Below are 13,095 nucleotides of genomic sequence, written 5' to 3' on the forward strand. Positions count from 1 at the left end.
ACTTCACAGTGGCAATGAAGAGGTGTTGTAAGGAAATAATGGGTCAGCTGATAAAAGCATGAAAAGGTTAATAATCTGATTAAAAGAAGAGAAGCATTTAAATGATATCTTTGGGGCTGGCATTGTTGTATAGAGGGTATGGTGGTATAGTGGGACGGCCATTTTGGCCATCTGCAGAGTGAAGCCGCAGATGGAAGATAACTCTTCTCTTTCCCTCTAACTCTGACTTTCAAACAAATCTTTGTCTAAAATACGTGTGTGTGTGTCTTTGTGTCTTGTTGTGTTTGTTTAATTTTTTTATTGGAAAGGCAGATTTACAGAGAGGAGAGACAGAAAGATTTTCTATCCTCTGGTTTACTCCCCAAATGGCTGTAACAGCCAGAGTTGAGCCAATCCATAGCCAGAAGCTTCTTCCAGGTCTCCCACATGGGATGGTCCCAGTGCTTTGGACCATCCTCTACTGCTTTCCAGGCCACAAGCAAGGAGCTAGATGGGAAGTGGAACAGCTAGAACACGAACCAGCACCCATATGGGATCCCGACACATTCAAGGCAAGGATCTATTTTTTTAAAAAAGATTTATTTATTTTATTACAAAGTCTGATATACGGAGAGGAGGAGAGACACAGAGGAAGATCTTCCATCCAGCGATTCACTCCCCAAGTGAGCCGCAACGGCCAGTGCTGCACAGATCCGGATGCCGGGAACCAGGAACCTCTTCCGGGTCTCCCACGCGGGTGCAGTGTCCCAATGCATTGGGCCGTCCTTGACTGCTTTCCCAGGCCACAAGCAGGGAGCTGGATGGGAAGTGGAGCTGCCGGGATTTGGACCGGCGCCCATATGGGATCCTGGGGCGTTCAAGGCGAGGACTTTTAGCCGCTAGGCCACGCCGCCGGGCCCAAGGCAAGGATCTAGACACTGAGCTGTCATGCCAGCTCTTCCTTTCTCCCTTTCTTTTTTTAAAATTATTATTATTAATAGGGAAAGTTATTATCTTAAAGTTCATGGAAGTTATTCCAATGAAATCTCTTTTTTAAGATTTACTTTTTTGGGCCCGGCGGCGTGGCCTAGCGGCTAAAGTCCTCGCCTTGAAAGCCCCGGGATCCCATATGGGCGCCGGTTCTAGTCCCGGCAGCTCCACTTCCCATCCAGCTCCCTGCTTGTGGCCTGGGAAAGCAGTGGAGGATGGCCCAAGGCTTTGGGACCCTGCACCCGCGTGGGAGACCCGGAAGAGGTTCCTGGTTCCCGGCTTCGGATCGGCACGCACCAGCCCGTTGCGGCTCACTTGGGGAGTGAATCATCGGACGGAAGATCTTCCTCTCTGTCTCTCCTCCTCTGTGTATATCTGGCTGTAATAAAATGAATAAATCTTTTTAAAAAAAAAAAAAAAGATTTACTTTTTTTTTTTTGAAAGGCAGTTACAGGTTGAGAGAAAGAGAGTCTTCCATCTGCTGGTTAACTTCCCAATGGCTCAACAGCTAGGGTTAAACCAGGTCAAAGCCAGGAGCTTTGGATCTCCCACATAAGTGCAGGGACCCCAAACAGTTGGGCTGCCATCCTCCATTGCTTTCCAAGGCACCATTAACAAGAAGCGGGATCCAAAGTAAAGCATCTAGGATTCAAACTGGCACCCACATGGGATGCCAACATTGCAGACAGCAGCATAAGTCACTACACCACAGTGTCAGCCCCAACAATGAAATCTGTACTGTTTATCTAAGTTAATTTTTCTCACAATACATGAGAAACTGTTGTTTATGCGTTGATCCAGAAAGGACAGAGATCGGTCTTCCATTCACTGGTTCACACTCCGAGTTCTCTGGACAACAAGGGTTGGGTGAGAACAAGGCCAGGAGCCAGGAACTCCATCAGGATCTCCCATGGGGCTGCCTCCATTCACATAAGACCAAAGAAGAGAATGCTGGTTGGAATGTATTTTGCCACCTGGCTGGTTGATATTGTAATACCAGTTCTAGACATGTCTATATGGAGAGTTTAGTTTTCTTTGTGACCCTGAGCCCAAGGCACAGCTTGTAGGAACAGACTGGCTCCAGACTCCAGTGGAGATGGAGGCTGGCACTTGTTTTGAGGATTAGTTGCATAAAGGTGAAAGTTACAGCTGGGCGTGTGAGAGGTTATTAAGAATAACAAAAGGAGAAAAATACCAAGGAGAGAGATGACTGTCGGGTACTGCTGTAGTTGTGAATTTGGAAGAATCGGTGAGGATAGCTGGAAAACAATGGCCTTATCCAAAAAGCCAGTGAGGTCAGAGAACTGTTATAGAGACCATAGGAATGCCACATGCCACAGGAGGGTTAAGGCACGAAGCCAGACACAAGGCTTGCTGTGTAGACAGTGTTGCTTCGAGGAAGCAACTTGGAAGCCTCTCAGATTAGAAGCAATTAGCATGGGAAATTAATATGTGAATTGTATGTGCTTCTTAGAACTGGCAGCAACAAGCCCACATGTTGTTAGCCTTAATTATCACAGAATTTACTGAAAGTAGTAAGGCCCATGTCTTTCTAAATTGTCATTTAGATTGTAAGTGATTTACAGTGTTCTTTTTTTTTTCTAAATTGTGAGGTTTTAATTGCATTCTTGGGTAATAAAATGACAGCTTACCAAATTTGAAATTCAGATATCCTTGTCCAAAGAAATACTCAAAATGTCTTAAGATCCAGAAAGGGATAATTAGGTAAGACATGTATTAAATCTGTTAAAAAATCCACAGAACATGTAACAGCAGGCTGAGCGTGCAGAGCTCTGGATCACCCAACCCGTGTCTTCAGGATGTCCAGTAGGAGGGGAAGGAGCAGGTTATCACACACGGTGTAGCAGATGCAGCACTGGGAGCAATAGAGAGGATCCACGGCTGTAACGGCCCCTGGCCGAGGAGACCCCCAAGCAAGGCAATGGCCTGGAGTTGGAGAGCCGCAAGGGCCGAGTGGGGGCCGAGTGGGGGCCGAGTGGGGGCCGAGTGGGGGCTGGTGCAGCCAGTGGAGGCAGGGAGAGTGCCGCTGCAGTGGTTGTTGAGGGCAGGTCCTAGGCCTGGCTAATCTCTGGGTCCTTTTGTTCCACAGACCCTAATGGAATGTCTTGAGGGTGAAGAACACTCAGCATTTCAGAGAATCCTGAGTAAAGTAAGAGAAGAGAGCCTGGATGTTTCCACGGTTACGTCCCTGCTGAGGCTGTACCAGGATTCTAATCCTGCAGTCAAATCAGCACTGTTACACGGAAAGCCCAAAGATGCAGAAACAGGACAGCCAAGAGGTAGGAGCAACTCTGCCCACCACATGACCAAGCTACCTTTGGGAAAGACGCCATACTGTTCCTTCCTTCTAATGGTGTCTACCTTCATCACACACATTCTATGTGCTGTTCCAGAACCTGCATGTTAAATGCATTCAAACATGAATGTGAATCTTCATTTATAGCCCTTAGTTAACTAGTCTTATATCTTGAAATTGGAGAGTACCAACAGTGTTCTGCCTTTCAGAAGCCACAGATCCAAACCCGTAAGCTGGGTGCCCACAGTGAGCCGGTTCACTGACAGCACTTAAAGGCTGCTGCTTCTCTCATTTGGGTTAGGTACAAAGCACTGGCCTTGCCAACCGAAAGTTAACCTCTGGCTAGCTCTGCAGCTTTGTGCTTCGACAGATAAATGAAACACTTTTTCTTTCATAGAGTTTAAACAGAATAATAAAGTGTTTTCCTCTGAAAGCAGTTCTGCATTCGGGTGCTCAGAATAAGCTGAGAGCCACTTGACTATTCTGTTAGATCTCTTGACAAACCTTGCTGTCATTTTCTTCAAATTGACTAGCTGCTCTTGTGTGTCTCTAATTCTTCCTCCCCTAGGGTGCACGGAGCAGGGAAAGACCTTGTCTGTCCTGTTACTGGAACAGAAAGAGGGGCTGACACAGTGTGTGACACAGCTGAGGCCCATTGTGGAGTTCCTGCAAACAGCCGAGGAAGGATTCCTGCCCAGCAGTGAGAAAAGGGTAACTCCAGCTCCCCATTTCCTGCAGCACTCCAGCAGATAAATAAGCCAGTACCTCTTGGGTGGCACAGCGCACTTGTTAGCTTAGTTGTTTTTGTGCCTGGTGCATAGGCGGCACCTCGGGATCCAAATTCTCGTTCCACACCCCTTGGTGTCCCTTGCAGCGTCCTTCTGGGTAAATGTTTGGGTGATGTTCCTGCTCAGACTCAAGGAATTCTTATTACAAGAGTTAAAATGTTGAGGCACATTTTCCATTACAATGTCACTCTTCCTTTTTACAGAAACAATGCGCTATTCATATGTAAAAAAATTGGGGAAACAAGCAAACAAGAAAAATTCAAATTTCACTCTTCAGAGGTGATGAAGCACATATCCCCACGTGCCCTTGACTCAGCCTGGGTTGGGGTTATACAGGACAGATGGCTTTCTAATTTGTATTTACTGTGCCTATTTCAATATGTATAATATGAGCGCAGGTAGGTAGATTATGTTTTAGTGGACATACCACAATTCAGTAATTCCTTATCACTAGGTATTTGTCTCTATCATGCACAGAACATGTTTGCAAACACATCTTTGCATGCATGCTTCTCAACTGAGTTCCTTAGAATGAGTTCTAAGAAGTGGTCTTTTGGGATAGGGAAGATAATATTTCCCACTGTTGGATAGGTACCGCCAGAGTGCCCTTCAGGAAGGTTGGACCTATTTACTCTCCCACCAGCTAGCTACTAAAATCCTCATAAAACTGCTGGCATGAGTTCTCAAGGCAGCTAGATAACTGTATTTGTTGGTGTTATTGATTTCAACTTTGTGCTAAAAATAGTTTTATATCTGGAAGGAAAGAATAGGGATAGAAAACTGTTGTGGCATCAATTCTTAAAACTGTAGGAAGTGGCTTAAATGTTTAGCAGTGAAGTCTAGAAACCACCAGTATAATGGCTTAAGCATTGGAGCCATCGACTACTGCATCGCAAATGACTACTTTTCTCTGCTATTATACAGCTCGTGTAAATGGAAATAACTTTTAATCTAAAAACTATTTTTTTCAAATCATGTTGTGCAATGTCTAACTTACTTGGAGGTCTTAGAGAAAAATTATATATATATATATGCGTATGTATATATAAAAGGTTAATCTACAGATTGTCATCTCAGGCACTCAGTTTAAATAAGTTACTTCTAACTCAGAGTATGTGACACCCTATTTGGTGAGTTCATTCAATTACTCATTCAAACCTTCTCCTTATTAGCTAAATTGAACGTGTCCTTTGAACTGTTCCATTATCTTGGTGAAATGGCACTTATAGAAACAGCCCGAACTCAGCCTTGTTTTCCGCAGCAGCATAGACCACACTGTCATTTTCTTCTGTCACTTTCAGTTTACTTCACAGAAAAAACGCTGAAGTAGAAGAACTTAAGTTAGTTACAAACCACAAAAGCACTTCTGAGGATTGGAGACCCACCAGAGCTTCATTAAGCTATTCTTTCTCGTGAAAATTGAAGCAAACTAATAAAATGGGAGTGTAGAGGTGAATATTTATTGAATGGTCTGAGTATTTTACATCATCTAGAACATGTAAACAGGCTATTTAGAACTTTCTTTTGTTATGAAATTATGCTAATTAAGGGTGTCATGACCCTTATGTGTAAATACTTTGGGTTCTTTTTGTGAGAAGCAGTAAATAGAAGTAGTTTTTGTTTTTGTTTTTTGGTTTTTTTAGTTCTCAAGGCTTTACTTAAACACAAATAAAATGTGCACCCAGCTGGCTATTCGTTTTCTTCGCTGTGCAGCCTGGCACTGGGGTGGGTGACTCAGATGGCCAGCTGACTGCCCTTTCCCCGACAGCTTTGTGGTTCTTGGAGGTGACATTGTGAACAATCTGCAGCTCCTTGACTTTGTGACCGGGAGGTTGTGGAAGCCACTGGGCGGCATGTGCCTGGTCTTCTCTCTGCTCCCATAGCCGATGCTGGGCATCAGGATCTGGCCCTTGAACCTGCGCTGCACCCTGTTGTCAGTGCCCCGGGGCTCCCACCAGTTCCACTTGATCTTGACATAGAGGTCACACTGGTGCCAGCTGAACTTCTTGGTCCTCTTCTTGACAATCTTGGGCTTCACCAGGGGTCCGAGGGCAGCCATGATGCTGGGGAGAGGGCTGCCCAAATAGAAGTGTTTTTACATCAGGACTGGAAACAGACATCAAAGTAGGAATTGCTAGATTATGTTTGTTGTGGTCCATGTGCCAAGCATTATGTTAAATACATTTTTGTTTGTTTTTACTTTATCTGAAAGGCAGATAATGAGAAATTTTCCATCTAGTAGTTCACTCTCCAAATGCCTACAAAAGCCAAGAACTAACGAGGCCAGAGCATCCAGCTTAGTTCAGGTCTCCCATATGATGGCAGGACCCAGCTGCTGCTGAATTGTGAGTTAGCAGGAAGCTGGATTGAAAGTGGAGGAGTCAGGACTGGAACCAGGCACTCAGAACATGGGATGTGGGCAGCACACATGGTGACTTAATTGCTGAATCAAATGCCAGCTCAGAATCTTTTATTATTAGGGGTTTGTTTGTTTAACGTTTTATGTATTTATCTGAAAGGTAAAATTTTAGAGACTGAGAGAAAGGAAAATCTTCCATGCACTGGTTTACTGCCCAGATGGCTGCAGTGGCTGGGGCTGGGACTGGGACACTGACGCCGGGAGCGAGACACTCCGTGCAGGTCTTGTATGGGTGGCAGGGCCCTGACTACCTGGCAGCTCCCGCCGCTCTCCCAGGTGCCCTGAGTTACGACTATTAATTTTCACTCTAAGCGTGAAGGGACAGAAGCTCGAGGAAGTCTGGCTACTCACCCAAAGACAACCAGGCTTCTAATCTCTACAGTCTCTTACGCACCGTGGGTGCTTCTCCTAGTATGTCAGCTATACCGTCAGGTCTTTCAGGTCACGTATGTCCGTTGTGTTACACTTGCCTCTGCGGAGAGCAGCTGCATTTTACAGAGCCCTCGTAACAACTGTGCGAGAGTTGGTATTAGTATTTCTTTTGTAAATGAGCAAAATAAGGCTGGAAGAATTAAAGAGCCTGCCCAAGGTCATACAAGCAATAAATAATACAACTAGGGTTCAGACTGGATCTGCCTGGCTTTAAAGCCCATGCTTGGGCCTGGCGCGATAGCATAGTGGTTAAAGTCCTCGCCTTGAATGTGCCGGGATCCCATTTGGCCACCGGTTCTAATCGCGGCAGCCCCACTTCCCATCCAGCTCCCTGCTTGTGGTCTGGGAAAGCAGTCGAGGACGGCCCAAGGCTTTGGGACCCTGCACCCATGTGGGAGACCCGGAAAGAATTTCCTGGCTCCTGGCTTTGGATCAGCACAGCACCAGCCATTGCATTTACTTGGGGAGTGAATCATCGGACGGAAGATCTTCCTCTCTCTCTCTCTCTCTCCTCCTCTCTGTATATCTGCCTTTCCAATAAAAAAATAAATCTTTAAAGCCCATGCATGCTAACTGGCTGCTTCATTATGTATCAGATTTTGACATAGGAACCAAGATTTTGCACTGAAATTGGTGCAGTTTTTAGATGTAAGCTGTTAAATTATGATTCATTTAGTTAATCTTCTATATATTTGGACCTTAAAAAGAGAATGATTATTTTATGTAATGACAAGGAATATAACAACAAGATTTATTATGTGTATGTGTGAAGCCAATTTGAGTTTAAAGCTAAATGCATTATTTTAAAGTGAAAGTTAATAATTTGACATTGGCAGCCTCTAGCATACTGCCATGACTGATTTGCCCCCTGGTTCTCCTGAGCGCTGGCATCACCAAGGCAAGCTCACAGCTCAAGCACCATGGATCTGTGCAGTGTGTGTTGGAGAACAATCCCTGCTCTGTCAGTTCCACGTGACGCCAGGATAGCCGAGTCATACATAGCCCGTTGTAGTCCATTAACAAATAGGTCTGTTGTTATACAAAGGCATCTGTAAAATGTCTGTCTTGTGTTTCATTTTTAACCTTTTCCTAGAGCCCGATGCCCTTTGCACTCAGAAAAATCTTTTTGTACACCAAGGAAGAGCAAGAGAGTAGCATTGTTGACTTAGGACCACAGCTGATGCCTGTGGCCATGGAGAATGGGAGGGATGGGTGAGCAAGAACTCACAAGAAGAATATTCCAGAAAGGCAATTCAAATAATGTAAAAGCAAGTAAAATAATAGAATTACTCTGACTATAACCTACACAGTCATCTTAGACTTTACCGAGCAAAGATTGAGAAACATTTAGTAATTAATTGCCGGTCTTCTTACAGCTGGTTTGTTATCTAATGAGCCAGGTCCTGCGGGCTGAGTGTGATCACGTTTGCACAAGATCCAAGCAAGGAAGCAATGATGTGCCTTTGAGAAAGGAAGGTTTCACGGATGCTACATGAAGAATGTTTTAGACCTTTGTTGAAACGGAATAGAGTGGCGGGAGAAGTGCTAGAGACCATGGGAGGAGGATGCAGAAACAGGGCGTCCCGTAATGGCAGCCTGCTGGGCTTCCCAGTGGTGTGTCAGATACATTTCCGATTGTTGGTCACTGGTGTCTGCTGATTGCTTGCCACTGCAGGTGATTCTGAATTGCTGTGAGAGCGGAACACCCAAGGAGGCAATAGAGAATTTGTTGCACAGAATAACCGAAGAGAAGACCCTGAGTGCTGAGAGTGTGGTCAAGCTGCTCCAAGCTGTGAAGATCGCATTCCCGAACTTGGACCTTCTGCTGGAGAATTTGCAGAGATTAGCTGCATTGCCCAGCGCCACAGGTGCCCGTTAATTGTTAACTCTGTGGGCTGAAACTACCCCTACAGAAAACTATAGCTTACAACACCCTCTTGGCTCCATGCTAAGGAAAAAATATTCAGAAATGTCATTGCAAAGCAGAAACTAGGTGCCACAAATCTGCAGTTCTGAATATTACTAAAGAGCTGAAATCTGAGGATTTAAGCCCACTCAAGGTGCAGCTCAGGTTCTGTGGATTAACATACAGCTTTCCCAGCACCTTCCAGGGTTGCCTGCGAAAGGCAAAGGAGTGTGCAGGCTCATAGACTAACATTGAGAAGAGCCAGGGTGACAGATGTGAGCAGCCAAGATGCAAAGCTGGGTTGCCCCAGCCCTCCTTGAAAGTTGCCTGATTGAAGTAGTCCCAGAACTGACTTCTCTGAGCATTCAGCTTGGGGAAAGGAGTCCACATCCCATTCCTTAGAAAGACAAGCAGTGTGAGCCAGTTGTCTCCTACAACAGGACATTTAGGACTGAGTTGGTTTTCAGAAAAAGGTTATTTGGTGAGGGGTAGAACTTTCTTCTAGCTTATAGACATAATATATGCATGTTCAAACTCAAATAGCTCAGAAAGTAAAGAACAAAATGGCCTAAATCCTGTTCAAGTGTGTTAGTATTACTGTTTTGACGTATTCTGCTCATGACATTATTTCTGTCATATTGAGACTCTACCATGTTTGTGATGTTGGGATTTCTGCCATTAGGCAGATGAAGCATACCGACTCAGTCAAGAGCCCTTGAGTGTGCAGCCGGGTGACTCTGGGCAGGTGATTTCACCTTTGTGGACCCCGTTTTAGTTGTGAAATAGGGAGAACTTGGTACCCATCACATTGATTTATGTGGGTACCATGAACTTAATTCTTGGGAAACATTTGGCCCAGTGCCTGGCAGGGAGTTGGCCCTTCAAACATTACTGGTTAATATCTTGACCATCACCACAGATGTATGCAGCAACAGTTGTCTTTACAGGTCGTTTTTAATTTTTGCCTTTAAATAATTTCTTAAGATTCTAACAGTAGAGTCACTGGGCCAAAGAGGAGAATAAGTTTTTAAAAGTGATCTACAAAGCTGAGGAAAATTCCTCATAATTTTGATTATAATTGTTTTCAAGTAAATGTGGTCTTTTAAATAAAAATCCCTGCGAGATTGGCTCCAAGGATGTGGAACAGAATTGTAGGTCAGCGTCATGCATGGGCTCTGTAGCCGGTGTATTTTGGTACACCACTCGGATGCTTTACCTCAGGCCTAATGAATGACACTCCTGAATCTGTCCACTGCAGCCTTCGAATTATCCCCGTTGGCAGTTGCCACCTTTTAGCACCAGACACAAACTTTCAGAGCATCCAATGATTAAGAGTTAACCAGAGGAGATCTGAACACGTGTGTGAGGCCTCAAGCTGGCAGTTGGGCTCCACTCTACAGAGGCAACTGACTGTGTGTGAGCTGGTTTCCCTGCATCTCATTTGTAGCATCCCCTGGTCTTCTGTGGGAGGTGCTCTGAGGAGGTTTTGTTCCATCAGACATGTGTTGCTGACATCCTTACAGGCCAGTCAAGCCCTGGTGATTTTGGAACTGAGCTCTTGCGGCGTTACCAAGAAAACCTCTCTGAAATTTTCACCGACAACCAGATGTTGCTACAGGTGATCTCACATGTGAGGAGCATATGCCCTGGAGAAAGAGAGGTGAGCCAGGTGGGGCATCGGAGAGGCCAGTAAAGTAAAAGGACAGAGAAAGGAAAAAGAAAAAATAATAAGATTGGGCTCGGCACAATAGCCTAGTGGCTAAAGTCCTCACCTTGGATCTGCCAGAATTCCATATGGACGCCGGTTTGTGTCCTGGCAGCTCCACTTCCCATCCAGCTCCCTGCCTGTGGCCTGGGAAAGCAATTGAGGACAGCCCAAAGCCTTGGGACCCTGCACCCACGTGGGAAACCCAGAAGAAGCTCCTGGCTCCTGGCTTCAGTTTGGCTCAGCTCCAGCCATTGTGGCCACTTGGAGAGTGAACCAACAGATGGAAGATTTTCTCTCTGTATCTCCTTCTGTCTGTAGATGTGCCTTGCTGATAAAAATAAATTTTTTAAAAAGACCAAAAAATAAATAAGATTACATATGTGTGTGTGTGTTACATGGTGGAGGCTACAGAAAGTTATTTTGTAAAACTGCATGGATTTCAAAATTTGCAGCAAAACAAATATCTTCTCATTCCATTTCCCATGATCTTTTTACCCTGTGTTTATGTTTTCTATAAATATACATGTGCAGCTGTGTTGAGAAATGCTGAGTAGAAAAGGAATAATAGAAGATAACTCAATTTCTAAAGTGGAGTCGCAAGTGGGGTGGTTGTCATTCCTTCATAAGGAGGTGGTCAGAAAGCAATGGAGACCCTTGTCCTGCATAAAGGGTCTCAGGTCCAGGGAGGGGAAGCTGGGAAGGAGATTGGAAATTCCTTCCCAGAAACGTGGGCACTGCACCCCAGGGCTTGGACCAGCAACTCTGCATTTGGGCTGGTGGCTACCAGGTCTCTCACGTGCGTGTTTATGCTGCATCTTGAAGGTCATGGAGAAGCTTGTGCAACGTGATCCGGGTTCAGGGGGGTTCAGCTCCCTGCTGTCAGCAGTTCTAGAACAGCAGACCCTCTCTGCAACAGCTGTTTGGCAGCTTCTACTGGAACAGAAGACCAAGTCGCGCCTGTTGAACCTGCTCCTGGAGCAAGTGCGGAGGGAGCCTGGCGCAGATGCCTTCTTCCAGGCAGGTACGCATCCTGACCTCTACCGTGGCCTTGCCATCACGGAAGTTACCAGGCAGACGAGAGGAAGAGCTTCCTTGTAATCATCCACACTTCATCAGATTTAAGGACTGGCAGCTTTGTTCCAGCACACAGTAGTTTGTAAATTTAAAGGAACAGCAACAGAGAAGAAACCAGTGGTTACTTTAACTTTATATTTGTCGTCATTGTATTCTCACGGCTGTGCTTTGTGGGAAACAGGCAATAGATGATATGTGTTCTCATGATAAATTATTGAGCATTGGAAAGATGCAGAGAAAAGGTACTTAATTTTTACTAATGAACCTTCAAACCCCTTTCTTTCAGTGACCGCCCCAGAAAGCGCTGCCTTAGAAGTGTTCGTGAGGCATAACAGACTGATTAGAGAGGCAATCCAGCAAAGTCTTGAACTCAAGTCTCTCGCCTCAGAGGAGGAGTGCGTGGCAGAGACTGTGAAAGAGGTGGGAGAGAATAAAATCAGGGTGTTTGACCACCTTAGTGTCTGGGCCTGCCTTCAGTCCTCAGCATCTGCAGGGCCCCACCTCTGGGCCCAGCTAAGCCAGCACCTGCTTTACGCTTTTAGTTTCCCCAAACCTCAGGGCCAGGTAATGTCACCATATTTTACGGACAAGGGAGCTCTGGCTCAGAGAAATAACTCCTGTGTCCAGGATGCTCCAGCAGGTGAAAGATGAAGCCAGGACTTTTTCCCCCCCAGAAAGATTTATTTATTTGTAAGGCAGAGTGGCAGAAAGAATGGAGGAGAAACAGAAATCGTCCCTCTGATGGCTTAATTCCCAGATGCTTGCAGCAGCCAAGGCTGAGCTGGGCCAAAACCAGGAGCCAGGAACTGTTCCACCTGGGTGGCAGGAATCCAGGTACTTGGGCCATCATCTACCACTGCCCAGTTTCATAAGTGGAAAGTAGAGGAGCTGGAACTCTATATCAGACGCTGCAATATTAACTCACTGTGTCACTGTCACAATGCCTGCCCCTAAAGCCAAGATTTGAATCAGGGTTCATGTTAAATCTAGATTTATTTCATTTATTTAAACCTAGGTAAGTCTCAGAATACCATGACAGTGTTCGCTAACATGTTTTAAGAAGCATCATCTTTCAGATGAAGGAAAATAAAATTTATTCTATTACGGTTCTGTTCTGGCTCCTCAAAAGAGCCAAGATGAACATAGCTAGAACAAAGCTTTTACCCATATGGGGTAGCAAATAATGCCAACTCATTTTCTGTAAGGCTTCTCACAAAGAGGCCGGCATGCCAGAAAAGCCAAGTGGAGGTCGCAGGGGACTCCAAGGATCTCCAGACCAGGATGACATGGAAACTTAGGGAGAGGAGAAGCATCAGGGAGCAAAAATTAAACCGCAGCTTCACCCATGATGCCCTGTGGGTCCAGGTAGGCATGGAAAGTGGGCAGCAGGCAGATGATGTATGACCGTGTGCCAGGCTGGTCTGACTCTCAGGTGCGGACAGGGTGGCTGGGGTTTCTTCAGGGCATCCGAGGAGAGGGTCA

The 13,095-nt window shown here is 45.5% G+C and overlaps 1 protein-coding gene and 1 pseudogene across 2 annotated transcripts in view; one reads left to right on the forward strand and one right to left on the reverse strand.

The window, feature by feature from the left end:
• Positions 1-13,095, forward strand: part of ZBTB40 (zinc finger and BTB domain containing 40) — an 87,608-nt gene that overhangs the window by 57,771 nt on the left and 16,742 nt on the right. Inside the window, exons 4-9 of one of the 2 annotated variants that reach the window (XM_004592279.2) lie at positions 3,080-3,269; positions 3,855-3,997; positions 8,601-8,793; positions 10,355-10,491; positions 11,362-11,560; positions 11,900-12,033. In XM_004592279.2, coding sequence (XP_004592336.2) covers positions 3,080-3,269; positions 3,855-3,997; positions 8,601-8,793; positions 10,355-10,491; positions 11,362-11,560; positions 11,900-12,033 — 996 coding nt within the window. The remainder of the gene's footprint in view (positions 1-3,079; positions 3,270-3,854; positions 3,998-8,600; positions 8,794-10,354; positions 10,492-11,361; positions 11,561-11,899; positions 12,034-13,095) is intronic. The other variant, XM_036494470.2, reaches the window with a different exon arrangement.
• Positions 5,764-6,204, reverse strand: LOC101531753 (large ribosomal subunit protein eL32-like; annotated as a pseudogene).

This window comes from Ochotona princeps, chromosome 2, assembly GCF_030435755.1.
Source record: "Ochotona princeps isolate mOchPri1 chromosome 2, mOchPri1.hap1, whole genome shotgun sequence".
Lineage (NCBI taxonomy): Eukaryota > Metazoa > Chordata > Mammalia > Lagomorpha > Ochotonidae > Ochotona > Ochotona princeps.